Source organism: Thermobia domestica, chromosome 10 (genome assembly GCF_964235325.1).
Source record: "Thermobia domestica chromosome 10, izTheDome1.hap1.1, whole genome shotgun sequence".
Classification (NCBI taxonomy): Eukaryota; Metazoa; Arthropoda; class Insecta; order Zygentoma; family Lepismatidae; genus Thermobia; species Thermobia domestica.
This window is the reverse complement of record NC_137463.1, coordinates 160566928-160584594: the sequence shown is the minus strand read 5'-3', so window position 1 is coordinate 160584594 and position 17667 is coordinate 160566928. Positions and strand designations below refer to the sequence as shown.

The 17667-nt window shown below is 34.2% G+C and overlaps 1 protein-coding gene across 1 annotated transcript in view; it reads right to left on the bottom strand.

The window, feature by feature from the left end:
• Ret (protein kinase receptor Ret oncogene) overlaps positions 1 to 17667 on the bottom strand; it is a 707216-nt gene that overhangs the window by 158267 nt on the left and 531282 nt on the right. The window contains exons 10-11 of the mRNA XM_081728674.1: positions 3508 to 3613; positions 1820 to 1994 (exon numbers count right to left, since the gene is read on the bottom strand). Of these exons, the coding sequence (XP_081584800.1) occupies positions 1820 to 1994; positions 3508 to 3613 (281 nt within the window). The remainder of the gene's footprint in view (positions 1 to 1819; positions 1995 to 3507; positions 3614 to 17667) is intronic.

The window sequence follows — 17667 nt, the reverse complement described above, 5'->3', positions numbered from 1 at the left end:
GAATCTACATATTTTGGCGCTTACTTTATTGATAGTAATGGGATTACTACTAAAATAAATAATAAATTTTCACCCACTTACAGATTAATCACGATTCGGTATTCCCCAGCAGTCACGCCCTTTCATGTTCTCACTTCTCACTGGAAACAATGCCAGTACCTGTAGGGACTGATAGACCAATATTTTCTTATTTGAATTTCGCAATCTCTTTTGTTAGTACCAGTGTCGCATTCACGTTGGAGGTCAATCGGGTGCGAACTCCCTTCAAACTTTGTAATTCGACATACATTTGTAGACTTTCTTAATACAACTATGCTTTGTTGGCAAAGAAAGATTGATGTAACATAAAGATTTGATCTTATACTTTATCTGTACTCTTTTTTTAATCATAGAACAATAGAATTCTAAAATTTCTTCTCAGAATATAGCTGGCAATACTTAACAATTACTATCGTCTTTTCGGGTGAAGAATAACAGTGGTTCAATATTACACAGCTGTAGTGTCTTATCCCCCAAACTCTGGATCCCTTCCAATAAAAATGTGTGGGTACGTGCCTGATTGGTATAGATGTTCAGTACTCAGTTAAGTTGTGAAAAATTTCAGAACAACAATCTTTCAACTGGTAGATATACAATATTCAGTCAGTTTGGATATTGTAGACAAGGAACAAACCACTTCTAAGGGATGCATTACCTTCTACGATGTACACTCATGTCCAAAATTATTGTCGCATGTCTATAAATATGTTGTTGTAGGAATATAATTTGATAACGAATTCGCCCGGTATTTCTTATAATGTTAGTATGTGTATAATCGGCAAAGACATGTATGTGGCAAATTTAATGTCAAAAGAGCAGTAAATAAGAACAATAAAATGGAAATAAAATTTTTTGTCCATTTACCAACATTTTGTTTTACTCATTCTAATTTTCGTATTTATAATTCGTATCCTATGAAATTTACCACAAATATACATTTCCCGATTATACACATCGTATCAGTATTAAAAGTAACCTAAAAAACATTATCATATTATATTCTTACAAGAAGACAACAATAGATATGCGACAATCATTTTGGACATGAGTGTACATGGTGAAGCAACAAATGGCAAAGCAGATGAGAGGAAGAACCCACGTGCACTTGTTTAGACGCGGTTAAATAATGCGAACGTTAATGTCCCTACTTTAAATGTGTAATGTGCTAAAACCTTTCAGTCTTCCAGTGTATAGAGATAGTTGAATGTAATATTAAAGTGCAGAGCTATTTATTCAAAATTTGAGGAAAAATGGTTTGATGTATCTTATTAAATTCCAAAACTAGCGAGTAAATTTTGGACTACCGACCGGTATACCGGACTAGCGAATAGAAGAAAAAATACAGATGAAACAACCAATACTGAAAGCACGCAAAGGTGAATATTGCCCATCTCTATTCTGCTAGTAGTGCAATGTTAAGGTACCAGCGCTATCTTGGTATTAGTAGGCAGGATTCTGCATTAAGGCAAAACATTTAAACAAGACAATATGCATGAAAACTTCATTCTGCACTTTAATTTCCTCAGCGGACACAACAAGTCACTTTTAAAATGTTTATCTAATATTTTTTCTTCTTTTTTGATAAAAAAAAATCTTGGTAGCGAAGCAACCATTCTTTCAATAAGTGGATTAAAAATCGGCGATCTGATTTAGAGTAAATTAATATATGTTAACATGACCATACACTAAATAGTATATTTATTTCATGATATTTTCGAAAACTATTTTAATGTAATAATAAAGGAGAAAGCAAGTAGAAATAATAATGTATTGTACTTACTAATGGCCTGGGACTTGAATCAAGGGAAACCAGCGTATCCTCCGATTGCACTTGACTGGGAATCATCAATTGATCCGATCCCTGTCCTCTGTCGATGTAGTCAGAATGTGCTGCTGACAAAGACATTATACTACCTACAAACTTTCGTTCTCGGCGACCTCCTTTGCCGTATTTTCTAAAATAAAATACAAAATAGGGAAATTATAATAACATACCTAGCAAACTAAAAAAGTAAAGAAACATATGATTAGATTGCTTTAATCTTTCGACTCAATTATAATGAAACGCATGCATTATAAATGTATAAATCATAGAAACTTCCATTTCTACTCTATATAATGAAAATCGAATGCAATTTTAGAGTACAGGGGAAAAATAATGTGATATATGTTACTAAATTCTAAAAAGAGTGAGTAAATTTTAGACTAGGGAATAAAAAGAACGTACGAACAGTGGATACAACTAATACCTAAACTTGTAAAATTGGAAAGTATAGTATAATTAATATAAACAATAGTATATAATATAATTAATTAAAACAATTAAGCAATGTAATATAAAATTGTAGGAATTGCAACACTGTATTTTATTATCTTCATTTTAAATAAATACTGAACTTGGATCACGTAGGTATTACATCAAAACTCTCATCTCATTATCTCATTATCCACCTTAAATCAAATTTTTTCTGTTAGAATGTTAGTGTATTGAAGTTTTATGGTCGTTTACTCAACAAAATGAAATGAAAATGAAATCTTTGAGTTTTACGTCCCACGTTTATCCCGGTTAGCTAAAGGAGACGGTGATGATGAGTAATGAATGAAATGGTGGAATGAAGAAAGTGGGAGGAAACGGGAGAACCCCGAGGAAACCCACGTACACGGTTTTTGTCCACCACAAAGTTCACTTGGCCGGAGCCGGGACCCCAAGCACCAGAGGTGAACGCTATACCACTGAACCATCGCGGCCCAATGTTTACTCAACAAAATTTACTTAATATATATAATGTGAGTGTAATGAACAAAACGAAATATAATAAAGCAAACTTTAAATGCCAATTAATATAGCTTGACGTGTTTCTAGAATATATTTTATAATTTTGTATCATATAGAATTTACTATAGTTTTTAAGCAAGAGAGCATTCTATTTGTTACTTTTCGATAGTTCTTTGCTTAGTTTTTATTCTAGCAAATTATCAACCATTTTTAAACATAGATACATCCCTATGGAATAACCAAACAAACATAAACGTTTTTCCTAATATAAAAACATTCCTCTTGGAATGTAGCTTTTAAATTTAGCATCAAACTCCTTAGTTTTGATGGTATGATAAGCAGTTAAGAAATGTTTATAAAATATCGACGACTTCTAGACATCAAACATATCGACTGCTTGGATCTCAACTGGTGTAATTCCAAAGTTTAAATTTTCCAACAGAGAACTTTGAACTTCAAAATATCATGTAAATCGCATGAAGAGAATGTTACTCAGTATCAGCATTAGAAAAGGAACTTAATAATTATGTTTTAAGCTGCAACCATAAAATAAATATCAACTTTTCATAAAATATTAAACTTCAATGGTTTCTCCTCAAAAATTCTAATTTTGAAGTATACCACTTGAGATTTGACATCAAAGCAGTCTATATAAAAGTGTTTTATTTGTGAAAACTTTTTTTTGTATATACCTTGCTCTCCAAAATAAGATCAATCCAAATCCAAGTAAGATGAAAATACAGACTCCAAAGCCTACCAGTAAACCACACTGATCTCCGCATATGCTGTTAATTGGAGCTGTAAAAATACAAAATAATTGTATGTTAAAACAATATTAAAGTATTTTTTCAGTTTGTTATTGTCCTCTGCAAATAATATTATATCATTTTTATTATCTAGATCGGAAATTCTCCAAAAGTCACGATTACGAACACAAGCACATATTAGAACCATACTTTCGAAAGCATTTTTTAAATTGTACTTTCGAGGTTGGCGTTACTGGCAGTAACAGGAAAGGTAAAAATGGCTCTCCTTAATATTAACGTATTTCTTCAATATTTTATAATTTCACAATGTAAAATCTAAACGAGAGTTTGTAGTAATGTTGTAATGTCTAAAGTTTAATTAAATATTGATTTACATGCTCTAGTGTCAAACTTTTAAAGCTTATGGCATAAGATGAAATTAAACCGAGTGTATTATGTACACATTTTAAACGATATGTTGTCATTATCTTACTACCATCGTGAGTGTTTCAATTTTACTAACACATCATTTCTCGCAAATATTGAGACGTTTCAGAACACTACGACTTTCAGAAAACATCTTTACCTTCACGTACAAGTTATCTGTTTCTCGTAACTGGAGTATTTTTCCTTTATTCTTCTTTTAACTTTTAACATAGGCTATAATTTATCAAGTTCCTTCCAAAACAATGTTATAACCATGTTATTTTTCTCTTTATAATTAAAAAGAGTGACTAAGTGACTAATATTAGATCTAACTGGCATTCGTGTGTTTCTCTCTTCTGTCCGAAGATAGGTCTCTTATAATGTATATGATTGTAAAATTTAGTACGTTTCTTATAGTATATATTTTATTTAGGTCTCCATGACTATTACCTTTGCTTATGATTGTAATTAATCAAGAAAAAAAGGAAAGGAGGTAATTGCACCTAACTTCGAATACTATTTTCGAAGTCGATTTTGATGCAATATGGCGTTTATAATATTTGAGATAGCAAAATCATTCCCACTACTTGAGGTTGAAATCGACCACGAATGGAAAGATAAATTTACACGACGATTAATATTCTAGAAAAAAATATGGAAAATAAATGCGGATTCGATTTTGATACAGAATGTTGCATGATTTCTTTGAGATTTCTCAATTATCTTTACTACACGGAGTTAAAATCTGCCAATAATAAAGTAATGACTTTATCGAATTCTCTAATTAATAAATAAACTACCCATTATCTCCAACTGTTTGGGATTGAAATTCACCAGAAGGAAGAGAATAAAATTACTTAATGCACCGAAAGTGTATCCGATTTTCATTAAACATTGTATATTATTTCTTTTAGGCTTCGCAATAAGACCTATTACTTATAGTTGACATCACTCAAAAGCAAGGACGTAAATATTTTACGAACATGTTTCAGACTTCAGGCTCATTTTTATTAATAACAAGACATGTGTTTCCTTACAAATTCAAGAATTACTCTTATGAGTTGGGATTGAAATTGGTGAATGGCAAGGGAATGAAATTGCCTAATAAAAGAATAGTTTCTACTATAATGCACAGCATTACTAGTATTTCTGATATTGTGCGTTTCTCCACTGTTAATTTTACTAACATTACTACATTAGTTTTTCCTTTGTTCCAGCTATTTTTGTCGATTCTTCTTTACATTCATGTCACACAAAATCTTTGATCAGTTTCATCATTTTGACCTGATGTCAGTTTTTCCGCTCCGTAGACTACAATACACACACAAAATAATTTGTTAATTCTTTTTTAAACTCTTTACCCAAAACCCTATAAAATAGACTTTGTTGTTTCTAAAGGTTTATTTCGTAAACCTTATCTTTTCTTTTATTTCATTCTGTATCTTCTAATAGGTCGTATGTTAAAAATCACAACTTGACAGAAGAGCGAAAAAAAGAAACAAACTGATTTGCATTTTACAGTTTTTAAATAGGATGAGATATACAATTTTTCTACATTCTTTTTTTTTTATAACTCTGCTATTATTAGCCGGATACATACGATACTTTGTCAAGTAATAAAACAAGTGTCTCCAGACCCAATACTAGTGTTAATCCAAATTTTAAAATACAACGTATTGCAAGATACAAAACGAATTTACGTTTGTACTTCATTTCTTCAAAATGCCTACGTTCCGAATCATCGAGGATCTTTCTTTCAGTAATATTTTAAATATTTATTTTACTACGTTTCTTTCTCTTCCAGATACAAAACTATTTCAGAAATAAAATTGATCATCTTTTTTTGTAAACTCAATGTGAATATATGTGACTATTTAAAAAATCGGAACTTATATTTTGCAGACAGTTTTCAATTTTATTACAACGGAAACATTAATGCTACATAGCTTTCGTGTTTTAATATCTATTCGAAATGGTCAGACATCAACTAGGTTCATTTCGAAAATGAATTCTAAACATACAGTTGTGGGGAACAATAAACGAATTGAGGAGAAAGAGTTTGAGCTTCGGGGAGAAGAGTATAAAAATTTTGTCATTAGTTTATTAAGAGCAACCAGTGATAGCTTTATGGAAAAATGCAAGGATATATATGAGATATTTATTGATCTGGAAACGGCTGTTGGTTGAGTGAACTGGGAGATTTAGCTAAGAGCAATGAGAATATTAAAAAAAATGGAGTAGAAGGATCGCATACTCATCACAAACTTAGATGTGAACCAAAAAGTAAAAGTTAGTAAAGGGAAAGATACCTTGAAGATCTGGCTAATTAGAATTATAGTCTGATAAGAATGTTGTATCTCAGCAAGATTGTTTAAGATCAATTTAGATAAAATAACGAAGAATGGTTTACACAGTGAAAATGGTACTTCGATAGAACAGTGCTATTCAACCTTTTGCCGCGTACTCCCAGACACAGTTCGCCACCCAATTGTGTACCCCTGAAGCTGTTTAAAAGAAATCAAATCGAAGTAAACTTATTAAACTTAATACACATGTTGTATTGATTAAAAGGGAGGTAATGGAGACTTAACAAAAGGCTAATCGATGTGCTAATCAAAAGATGAGTTGGGCATGCATCGTGTCGCCGCAAAATTTGTGCCAACAGTCAAAATTCGTTGCGTGTCCCGTAACCAAATCCCACTTCATCAGCAAGGTCGCGAATAGTTCGTCGATCCTTAAGAACCAATTGTTGGAGTTTGGCAACAATGTCTGGCGTTGTACGCTTAACGGGCCTTCCACTGTGGTCATCGTCTTCGATGTCTGTACGGCCGGTCCTGAGCCAAGCATGCCACTCAAACACACGCGTACTTCTCATGCTGTGTTTCCCAAACACTTGTTGAATCATTGCAAAGGTCTCCGTAGCACTTTTCCCGATATTTGCACAGAATTTTATACACACGCGCTATTCTATTCTCGGATCCATCGTAAAATCGCCACACACTACACACAGATTATCATGCAAAGCACTGTGGAAACTCAACACATCAACCCAGCTGCATGAAACTGTGCACTCTGACTTATCATATATGCTAGTCTTGCCACCTATTGGTGCAAAGCTTTACTACTACTACTACTACTACTACCACTACTACTACTACTACTACTACTACTACTACTACTACTACTACTACTTTCCAGATGGCAGCACTAGTCCCGAAAATTCTGGATAGCACCTCGTACGTTGATGGAAATGGAAGAAGTTTGAAATAGCAGTGATAATTCAATAAATTCTCTAACTATATCATTCAATAAATATTAAAAGTATGCTTATTTTAGGATTACATACCCACAGAAAACGTTTCGCGTATCTCCAGGAGTACGTGTACCCCCGGTTGAATAGCACTGGGATAGAATATAAAAAGATTAGATTCTAATATTTGACGTTGAGACAGATCTTGTTGGAGAATCCGAAGGAAAAAATAACAAGATGGTAGAAAAATTTGGAAAAGGTGTGAGGGATATTAGATGAAATTAATGATAAATCAAATGGTTGTTGGAACGAATTAGTCTATATCAGATGTAAACGGATGAAAGTAGCGTATATCAAGGAGGAGAAAGTGAAAAAAGTGGTCTGTATCAAATGTAAAGAGGCCAAGAGACTGATTTGGAACGTAGGTTTATTGAGGAAGTGAATATGAATGAAATGAATAAAATTTAAACATATCTTAATTAATCTAAATAGCTTTTACGGTACTCCAAATTCTGTAAGAATGCCGTACAGTTTCCTCCTAACCAATTCGTAGGCTTTTCTAAAATCAATAAGTTACTGTCGTACTGGAGTATTGTATTCCAACTACTTTTCGATCATTTGTCGAATGGTAAATATCTAGTCGATAATTGATGGATTTCGCCTAAATCCGCACTGTTAAACTCCAATAATTTCATTTATGTATGCGGTCAATCTGGCTAATAGAATGTTCAAGAGGATTTTATAGGATGTTGACAGAAGAGAAATGCCTCAAGTGCAAAATTATACAGGGTGTCCAATATACAATACAATCCGGAGTTTGGGATAGTAGAATTTTAAACCTGAAGTGATACACAAATAATGGTTATACCAAAATGAAGCGTTGTTCATGCATACATTTGTAAACTAGGAAGCAATGATTGAAGTACACTTGGAACCCCACAATGTTCCCAGATGCAACTGAAGGTGTAAATCAATTTTTTTTTTTTTGCAAAACATGTAAATTGACTCATAACTCATATGTATAAATGTTCTGTCGTTAATTTTCAGTTTGTTTAGTGGAGTACCTTGGAAACTATGGAGCAGAAGAAATAATTTTTCATTTTCACCGATAACTAATCGAATGAGGCCTCTATAAGGGGAACTAGGGAAATCGTAGTTTTCATAAATTAACACTCTGAATTGGCAACATTGCTGATGTTTCAGTGCATCAAAAGGTGTGTTAAGGATCTGTCTATATTATGCAATTCTTGTAAACAATGAAAAACAAACTGAAATTATTATGATAAAACGTTTACTTATATGCACCAGGCAACACTGCTACTATCAGAAATGAGTTACCAGCTCTACAGTGGATGCTGGGAGTGTCCCCTGTTTTGATTCAAACACTGGTTCACCCGTTTCACCAGGTTGGCAGCAACTTTACGAAGATTAGAAGTGTTAATGTTCTCATTGGCACTGAGAATGTTCGTTTCCAGGTCTTGAATAGTTCGAGAATTGTTCTTGTATACCTCTTACTTTAAATAGCCCCATAGAAATAAATAGCAGTGTTGCCGGGTGTATGTAAGTAAATATTTATCATGATAATTTCAAAGTTTGTTTTTAATTGTTTCCAGGAATTGCATAATATACACAGATCCTTAACACACCTTTTGATGCACTGAACCATCAGCAATGTTGCCAATTCAGAGTGTTAATTTATGAAAACTACGATTTCCCTAGTTCCCCCTTACAGAGGCCTCATTCGATTAGTTATCGGTGGAAATGAAAAATTATTATTTCTGCTCTATAGTGTCCAAGCTACTCCAAATAAGCAAACTGAAAATTAACGACAGAACATCCATATGTATGAGTTATGAGTCAATTTACATGTTTTGCAAAAATAAATAAATAAATAAATAAATAAAAATAAAAAAATAAAAAAAATAAAAAAATAAAATAAAATTTACACCTTCGGTTACATCTGGGAACACCGTGTAGTTCCTAGTGTACTTCAATCGTTGCTTCCTACTTTAAAAATATATATATGAACAAGGCTTCATTTTGGTATAACTATTATTTGTGTATCACTTCAGGTTTAAAAGTTCTACTATTCCAAACTCGGGGTTGCATTGGATATTGGACACCCTGTAGTTTTAATGTAATCATAAGCTGGACGTTGGGGGTTTTATCCATATTCCCAAAAACTATTTCAAGTTGATAATGTTCCTTTTCGAAACGTAGCTCTTCAAATGCATTTGTACAATAATTTTACACACTCCATACTTTTGTCCCAACACAATAATTATTCACGTTAGTGCATCCATATAAATAAACAGTTAACACAAATATTAATTAAAGTGTAAATGGAATGTACATGATCCTGAAGTCAATTTCTGCTCGGGGCGCAGAAAAGTTTGGTTATAAAGCACAGTGAGCAACTTAAATAGCTACTTGTATAATGGGTAAAAGAATCTTGTTCAGTAACCCGAGGTAATAGTGCTGAAAACCAATGTACTAACTATATATCATGCTTAGAGGAATGCAATACCAGAGAACTTATTATTTTTAAAAAAATACTTCTGTCAAATTAAAAATGAGTTCCTAGCCAATCAAGTGGCATCACTTCCGAATACACCTTACTCCAAGTAGAAAGCCGAAGCAACAATTCTCATTGATGTAGATAGCATATTGAATGGATGGAAAGATTTCTTTGAGGATTTCCTTCAAACACAGCCAAAAACTGATGTTCGTGGAGAAAGGAAAATATACACAGCAGAACCGTATATTCCGGAGCCTAACCGAACAGCAATAGCAATCCCTATAAAGAAGTTAGAAAAACACAAATCTCCGGGTGTAGCCGAAATTGTGACTGACTTAATTTTAGCTGGAGGGAAAATTGTGATACACAAACTCATCACCCTTATCTGAATTAAGGAGAAATTGCTACAAGAGTGGAAAAGATCAATCACTGGTCCAACTCATAAGAAAGGCGAGAAAACTGATTGTGATAATAATCAAGTCATCTCTCTATTCTGCCAACATCCCATAAAATCCTTTTAAACATTCTATTAGCCAGATTGACCGCATACGTAGATGAAATTATTGGAGTTTAACAGTGCGGATTTAGGCGAAATCGATCAATTATGGACTAGATATTTACCATGCGACAAATGCTCAAAAACAAGTTGGAATACAATACTCCAGACATCAGCAACTTATTGATTTTAGAAAGGCCTACGACTTGGTTAGGAGGAAACATGGTACGGCACTCTTAAAGAATTTGGAATACAGTAAAAGCTAGTTAGATTAATTAAAATGTGTTTAAATGAACCGGAAAGAAAAGAGAAAGAAGGAAAATTCCTGTCCAAGAGCTTTCACGTCGCGTCAAGATTGGTACGAAACAGGGGGATGTGTTGTCGCCATTATTACTCAATTTCGTTCTGGAATAAGCTATAAGGAAAATCAAAGACAGCAACTAGGTCCTAGAGCTGAATGATATTCACCAGGTTAAGGCATATGTTGATAATATAAATATAATAGTGGATGATAGGAGAAGAATAGAAAGAAATGCAGAGATCTTATTAAACACTTGCAGGGACATGAGTTTCTAAGTAATTGCAGAGAAAACTAAATACATGAAAGTTCGCCGGAATCGTAATACTGCAAATTATGGATACGTCAAAATATCAAATAATACTTTCGACAAAGTGGATATCTTCACATACCTAAGATCAATATTAACAGACCGAAACCACATTTACGAAGAAACTAAATATTGATTAAAAGCAGGGAATTCGTGTTATTATTCAGTTCAAAATCTTTTCTCATCGTGAATTATGTAAAAAATGATATATGCATGTTATCCTGTACGGTTGCGAAATATGGTCGCTTACTTTGAAAAAAGAAAGTAAATTGAAATTATTTGTGAATAAAATCCTGAGACGAATATTCGGACCCAAGTGGAACGAAAATGGGGAATGGCAGAAACTTCATAACGTGGTACAGGTGGGCAGGTCATGTAACCAGAATGTATGAAAGTAGGAACTTTTTCAAAGTTTTAACTGAAAATGTAACCGGAAAAAGACCATTAGGAGGACCTAGGCGCAGATGGGAGAACAATATTAAGATTGATCTTCAGAACTAATAATACAAAGTAGAAACTGGATCCAATTGGCTAAGGATAGAAGTCAATAGAGAGCTTCTGTGAATACAGTATTGAATCCCCTGGTTTCAGAGGCAATTAGTACACTTTACTCATTCTCATACAACATAAAAGTGTGTGTGCTATTGATTGTCACTTTTTATTCTTGTATCTTTTTCTATAGTTGGTAAACACTAGAACATGAAACAAAATTTTAACTTTGTGAGTGAATATATACATCTTGCACGCAGCTACTACAAAGACAAATGCTTTGTTTCGTGCAGAATATAACGGAAATTTCATTAGATGACTTTTGCTCAGCTACAGAAACATTACCGCTGAGAAAGTTTGCTCATTATACAGTATTTGGTTCTTTGTTCACTGTATGTATCATTCTTTTAGCAGGACTGTCTTAATTTGTAAAATTTACTAGGTGGGCCAGGCGAGGTCTCCCTTTTTAGTTCTGCTATAGAGGCCATAAAGTAACATTAACGCTCGCTTTCCTGAATAAAGTGAAGTGTTTTGCTTTGTGTGAAACTGAGATTCCAAACCCATGTTGTGGAAGAACCAGTTTCGGTCGGAACTGTATTGTCGTACGAATCATGTCTTTGCTTATTTATATTATCGCCCTAAGACCGTACGTTTTCTTAAGCTTGTAGGATGGTAGTCGTGATTTCGTTGCAAAGCGAGAGTTGTTCTTTTATGTTGAAAGAAATCTATATAAATCTGGACTACTCTAGTTATTTATGGAAAGTGCACGGTACTCAAATAGAATCTTGCGATTCACGATGTAAAATGCGTGGTCGCCGTATAATGGGTAAAGCTAACCGAAAATAGTGCAATGGAATTTTCCGTTTCTAACAAGACTTGGGGAAACGTAAAATTCTAGAATTCTATTCGTGCTTAATAATAATAATAATAATAATAATAATAATAATAATAATAATAATAATAATAATAATAATAATAATAATAATAATAATGATAATGATAATAATAATATGCCTAATAAATAGTAGCTATGAATAACCATTTAGTAGGATCATGTTCATAAAAGTAAATATAGAAATTTTGAATATAGCTAAGAAAAGCGTTGCTATCTGAGAATTTATCCTAAGAGAAAAGTTAATTTCTATTTAGTGCTCTATGACATGAATTCGTTTCCATGACAACGGATCATAGAAGTATCTAAGGAAGAATGTATAAGAGTGAAAGAGGACATAAATCACACCACAAAAAATGAATGTACATTGATTTGTTTATGAGACAGAATTACAAGAAACACAGAAAATGTCAAAATAGAAAAGAAAATGCACCTGGATAATGTTTAATAAGTAGGCCTATATTAAAACCAACTTTTTCTCTAATAAGGGTAACACACATTAGACGTGTAGCAGAAAAACTTCTGATCAGGAAATTTACACTAAAAAAAAAATGTAATCTCATAACTGTTTTGTGACGCTCTATCTCTGAATGGGATGGCTCAGTGTTAGAACGTTTACCTCTGATGCGTGGGGTCTCTGGTTGGACCCCCGGCCAAGTAAATTTGTGGTGGACAATATCGTGTCTGTGGGATTTCTTGGGATACTCCCGTTTCCTCCGACAACTTCATTTCAGCAGTTCTTCTTTCATCATTCACTTGCCTTAATCACCCGTCTCCCTTACCTTAATGAGCATATTCGTGGGACATTAAACTGAAAAATTTCATTTTCTACCTCTGAATGGCATTACTGACACGCTTTCCTGAATGGAAAGGAAAAATAATTATGATTTCAGATTTATTTCCCACTCCTTCAAACACATTACTGTTTCAAGATAGAATAATATATCTATCTTTTTCTTTTTTTATAGTTATGAGCCTTATTTCGAGAAATGTCAATCCAAGCAGTCCTATAACCAACCTTCCTGCGATTTATCTGCATATTATACCAAACGTCTATTCCTAAATATTTTTAAACAACAATTCTAGAAAAGCGCTTATTCTATTTCGCTGTCCACCTCAGAATTATTTTTTAAATGCTTATTCGACGCCAGGGCTGGCCGGTCATCACACAAAAAAATGTATTGTTCAGTAATAACGAGGTCCACAAAATCATCTTTATACATGAACCACTGATTGGAAAAAGGGAATAAGTACAATTTTTTGCGATTTTAACCTGAGATAGCAGATGTGTTCCTTTGAGATAGTTACATCGTTGAGTAGAAAATAGGAATGTTTGGGCAACTCTATATGACCAATGTAGAAGACAAAATATCTCGCTGATTAGAAAAAGGGAATAACTACGTTTCTTATTTCCTTCTTCCAATCCCTATAGGATACCACCACAACTGTGAGACTGTGTGTATGTAGACAACCATTAGAGCCCTCTGCTGACGTTACGATACTTCGCATTGTATTCGCATTGCACAATCTATAGAGAAATATTTGGCCCAATCAGTTACAGATTTACGTGTTTCCAGTGATACAAGTGGTGATCATACCATACCAAAACTGGAATCATACAATGACATTAATGCTTTTCAGTCTGATCGTGTCATAACGCTTTACCACTGTACAGCAATATTTGCCTGTCAGAGGTCACAGTTTTTACCATGTAACCGAAATTTTGTTATAAACAAACGAGAACTCAAACGACACAATCACATTTATTTACCAGCACAGTATAACCACATGATTACGAATGCAAGAAATACTGATACAAAATTTCAGGTTTACGAAGTTGTCAATGAAGAAATCTTAGATTTTAAACATTGGTGATAACCGTTTTACAAGAAATCTTCAAGGTAACATTGTGGACAAAACAGTGAAATTCTAAGTAAGTAAATAGAGACACTGTTTATAAAGCAGAATCTCTAGGTTATGTGCAAGCTCATAAGTTTATCAATGAACTAAGAACTGATATTTTTCGATTACTCAAAAGTAATGTCACAAACGTTCCACTGCCAACGCGAAAGGCATACGATTGGCAAGTCCCGATCAATCAGAAAAAGATAAACGATTCTTCACAAATCATCAAATGCATACCTGACCAATACAAAAAGTTTGATAGGATGATTTGTTCATGGAAAACCACCGACCAAGAAACTGCAGAAGACGAAGATGCAGACGGGTAGGACCCTATGTAAAGTCATTCTATTTTGACAACGTATTTTGTTCAGCTGTCTATTGTACTACTTTTCTTGATGTACGAATAACATGTGCTGTACAAAAAAAAAAAAAAAAAAAAAAAAAAAACGAACGGTGACAATAAAAGGGTTAGAAGCCTAATATGCGTGATAGTTCGGATACATACTGTATATATCCAAGATTAACATACAACATTGTATTCAGCATGTATATTTTCATAGCTTTCTATCATAAACTGCACATTACATGCCCTACACACAATTACCATTGCGTCCAACTCTAATTGATTGGAAAAAGGGAATATTTTTTTCAATTTTTAATCTTATTTAACCAATTGCAGTGCTGCAATACAAGATTCTCCTTCTTGTCTTAGTGTTTGTTAGTTATTTTGCTACAAGTAATCAATTATACACTTTTTGCAACAAGTACAAACAACGCCTCGGGAAGGTTTTTTAGCGTTTTTGAAAACTTAGGTCTGATGCACTTATTCCCTTTTTCCAATCAGTGATTCACATATTAAAATTTATTAAAGGTGGAAGTTTGTAAGCAGAAATAAGTACTCTGCTTTTACGTTTAAAAAAAAATGGAAAATACAGTAACAGTTTTTAAACACGAATAATCATTTAAAGATTATACTTTAAAAATGGATTTTTTAATCCTAAATGGAATTGAGTACAATTCTAAATTAATTATTAAATTGAGATTAGCCGATAATGTATTTAGCTTGAATTAAATAACATTGAACTCTGAATTTGTTTGTCGCTGATTAATTTTCACTTTTCAATCATCTTCATAAAGTGAAAAGGCGGGAAGTGTGCCTTACCTTTACCTTAAGACAAGTATTACTACATGTTAACAGAATATTAACTAATTACAATATTTCACTTTTAGTATTCTAACCATACGTGTTTTTATTGTAGTATATTATAGTGTATTCAATTCTTCAGACTAGAAACATTTAAGTATTAATGATTGACTGAAATTTGATGCCTGTTTTCAGCATATATAGCGACAGGATTGCTGCTTGAAGTGGGATTAAAACTATTATTCATACTTATACCAGGTAAGCATCCCTACCTGTGATTGAACTCAGGAACTATCCCGTTAGCCATTTCTGAAACAAATAAGCCCCACAGAAAATCAGGCTAAACAGAAACCTGCTTCCTTGTACCGCCCGATGCTTGGAATACTTTGATTTCAGTTGTGTAATTTCGCTAAGATTATCATACACAGAATGCAATAACTTACTTCCGTAAGAGTGTTATTGGTTATTGAATAGCATCTTTCAATGTAGCACCAATAATTGCGCAATATGTCACTTTACCTTTGACATTTTTACTAACGGCTAGAGCACATGTTATAATGGAATTGTTCAATAATGTTGAAGTACGTATATTTCTACTAGTTCAATAGATAGAGCTTAGACAGCGATATGAACTAACAACAAAAAATTAGGGGTCAAACGTATGATCGTTATATTACTTGATTATAAACCCTTGTATAATGTACTAAAGACAAGTTGTGATTCCCATTTTTGAATTATAAGTTCAGCATTTAACATTTCAATTTATTATCTGTGGCTAGTGCAGAAAACTGAGAACTCATAATAGAACATATACATTTATTACTTGGCTAAATTGTTGTAGTGTTTTCAGTACGAATGGCCCCAGATTCGATCCGCGGTTGATTATATGCTTTTCGGTGTTGGCTAAATATCGTGAGAGTGTAAAAAATATAGGAAGAGGAACTTACTAAATGTTGACCGCACATCCCTAAGTTAAAAAGTAGGTTGGTCGGGTTCAATTTCTTCGGGGTTTTTGGTCAGATATTTTTGATTTCACTCATATACCTAGTTATATCGTAAATACTGTCACAAGTTTGAATGTGAATAACTAAAGCATGAGTATTAAGACCAAGGCAATGTATTTTGGTCATGTTTTACATTGATATGTTGTACACTTGATGCACGAATAATTTTTCGAAATGTCCCCCCTTGGCCTTGATGCAGACACGAAATTTATCCGGCCAATGGTTCATTGCATTACGCACCACGTCCTTGGGAAAATTGTTCACTGCTCGGGTCAAGGATTGTTTCAGACTGTCCACAGATGGATACCGTTTATGGCAGACCTTTGCCTGAAGGAGTACCTAAAGTTTGTAGTCCAACGGGTTAAGATCCGGGTTGCTAGAAGGCCAATCAGCGGTAGAAATGAATTCGGGGACGTTCCGTGCCAGCCAGTCCTGGATTGTTTTCGCTTTGTGGCCTGGAGCGGACTCTTGCTGGAAGGTCCACCTTTCTCAAGGGAACATGGTAACAGACAGTGGTTTCACTATAGGTGTTAGCACTGTGTCCTGGTACACCTTGGCAGATGTTTTTAGCACCTTGTTCGCAAAAATGCAGCTGGGTTGTGCCTGAGTAGCTCACTCTACACGAAACCATCACCGAGGCAGGATGATGTGCCTTCTGAACCCTTGGCTCTGCCTCAGCAGCTGCAGTAGATGACATGGCATACACACGGTTATTTTGGGCGTTGTAGGCCTGCTCAATTGTGAACAACTTTTCTTCAGTGAGGAGAATCTTTTTGTGCAGATTGATGGCGTAATGCTAACAGTCTCTTTGATTTAAAGACCCTCTGCGACATTAATATTTGGGTCAGAAAGTGACCAGTCCGCCTCTTATACGCTTGTAGGTCACTCCTGAGCACACGAGACATGGAATTTCTGCTGATGTTCATCTCCGCAGCTATCACACTTTGTGTTCGAACATGATTTCTTCGAATTCTTGCTGCGACTGCTTTCTGGACCTGCGGGGTTCGTACCGTTCGTGGTCTGCCACTCCTTGCGCGGTCAGCTGCCGTTCCAGTCTTGGTGTATTGCTGTATGGCGCGATACACGAATCTCTTGCTGATTTGTAGGGGTTTCAGGGGGTTGAAAATCCCATCTGCTGTCTTCTCGACTTTATGTACTGCAATTACTGCTACACGATTTTCGTAATTGCCCCATTCCATCAGAGCTCAGTACAATATCAACGTATGGCATGAACAGTCAAACACACACTACATGCATCTTTCGCTTTATACACAGATGGCAGCACTGTGCCACTCCGGATGCCTACAGCGCTACTACAAACTTTGTGGCAGTATTTATGATATAACTAGGTAAGTTACAATAGCATAGACAGAG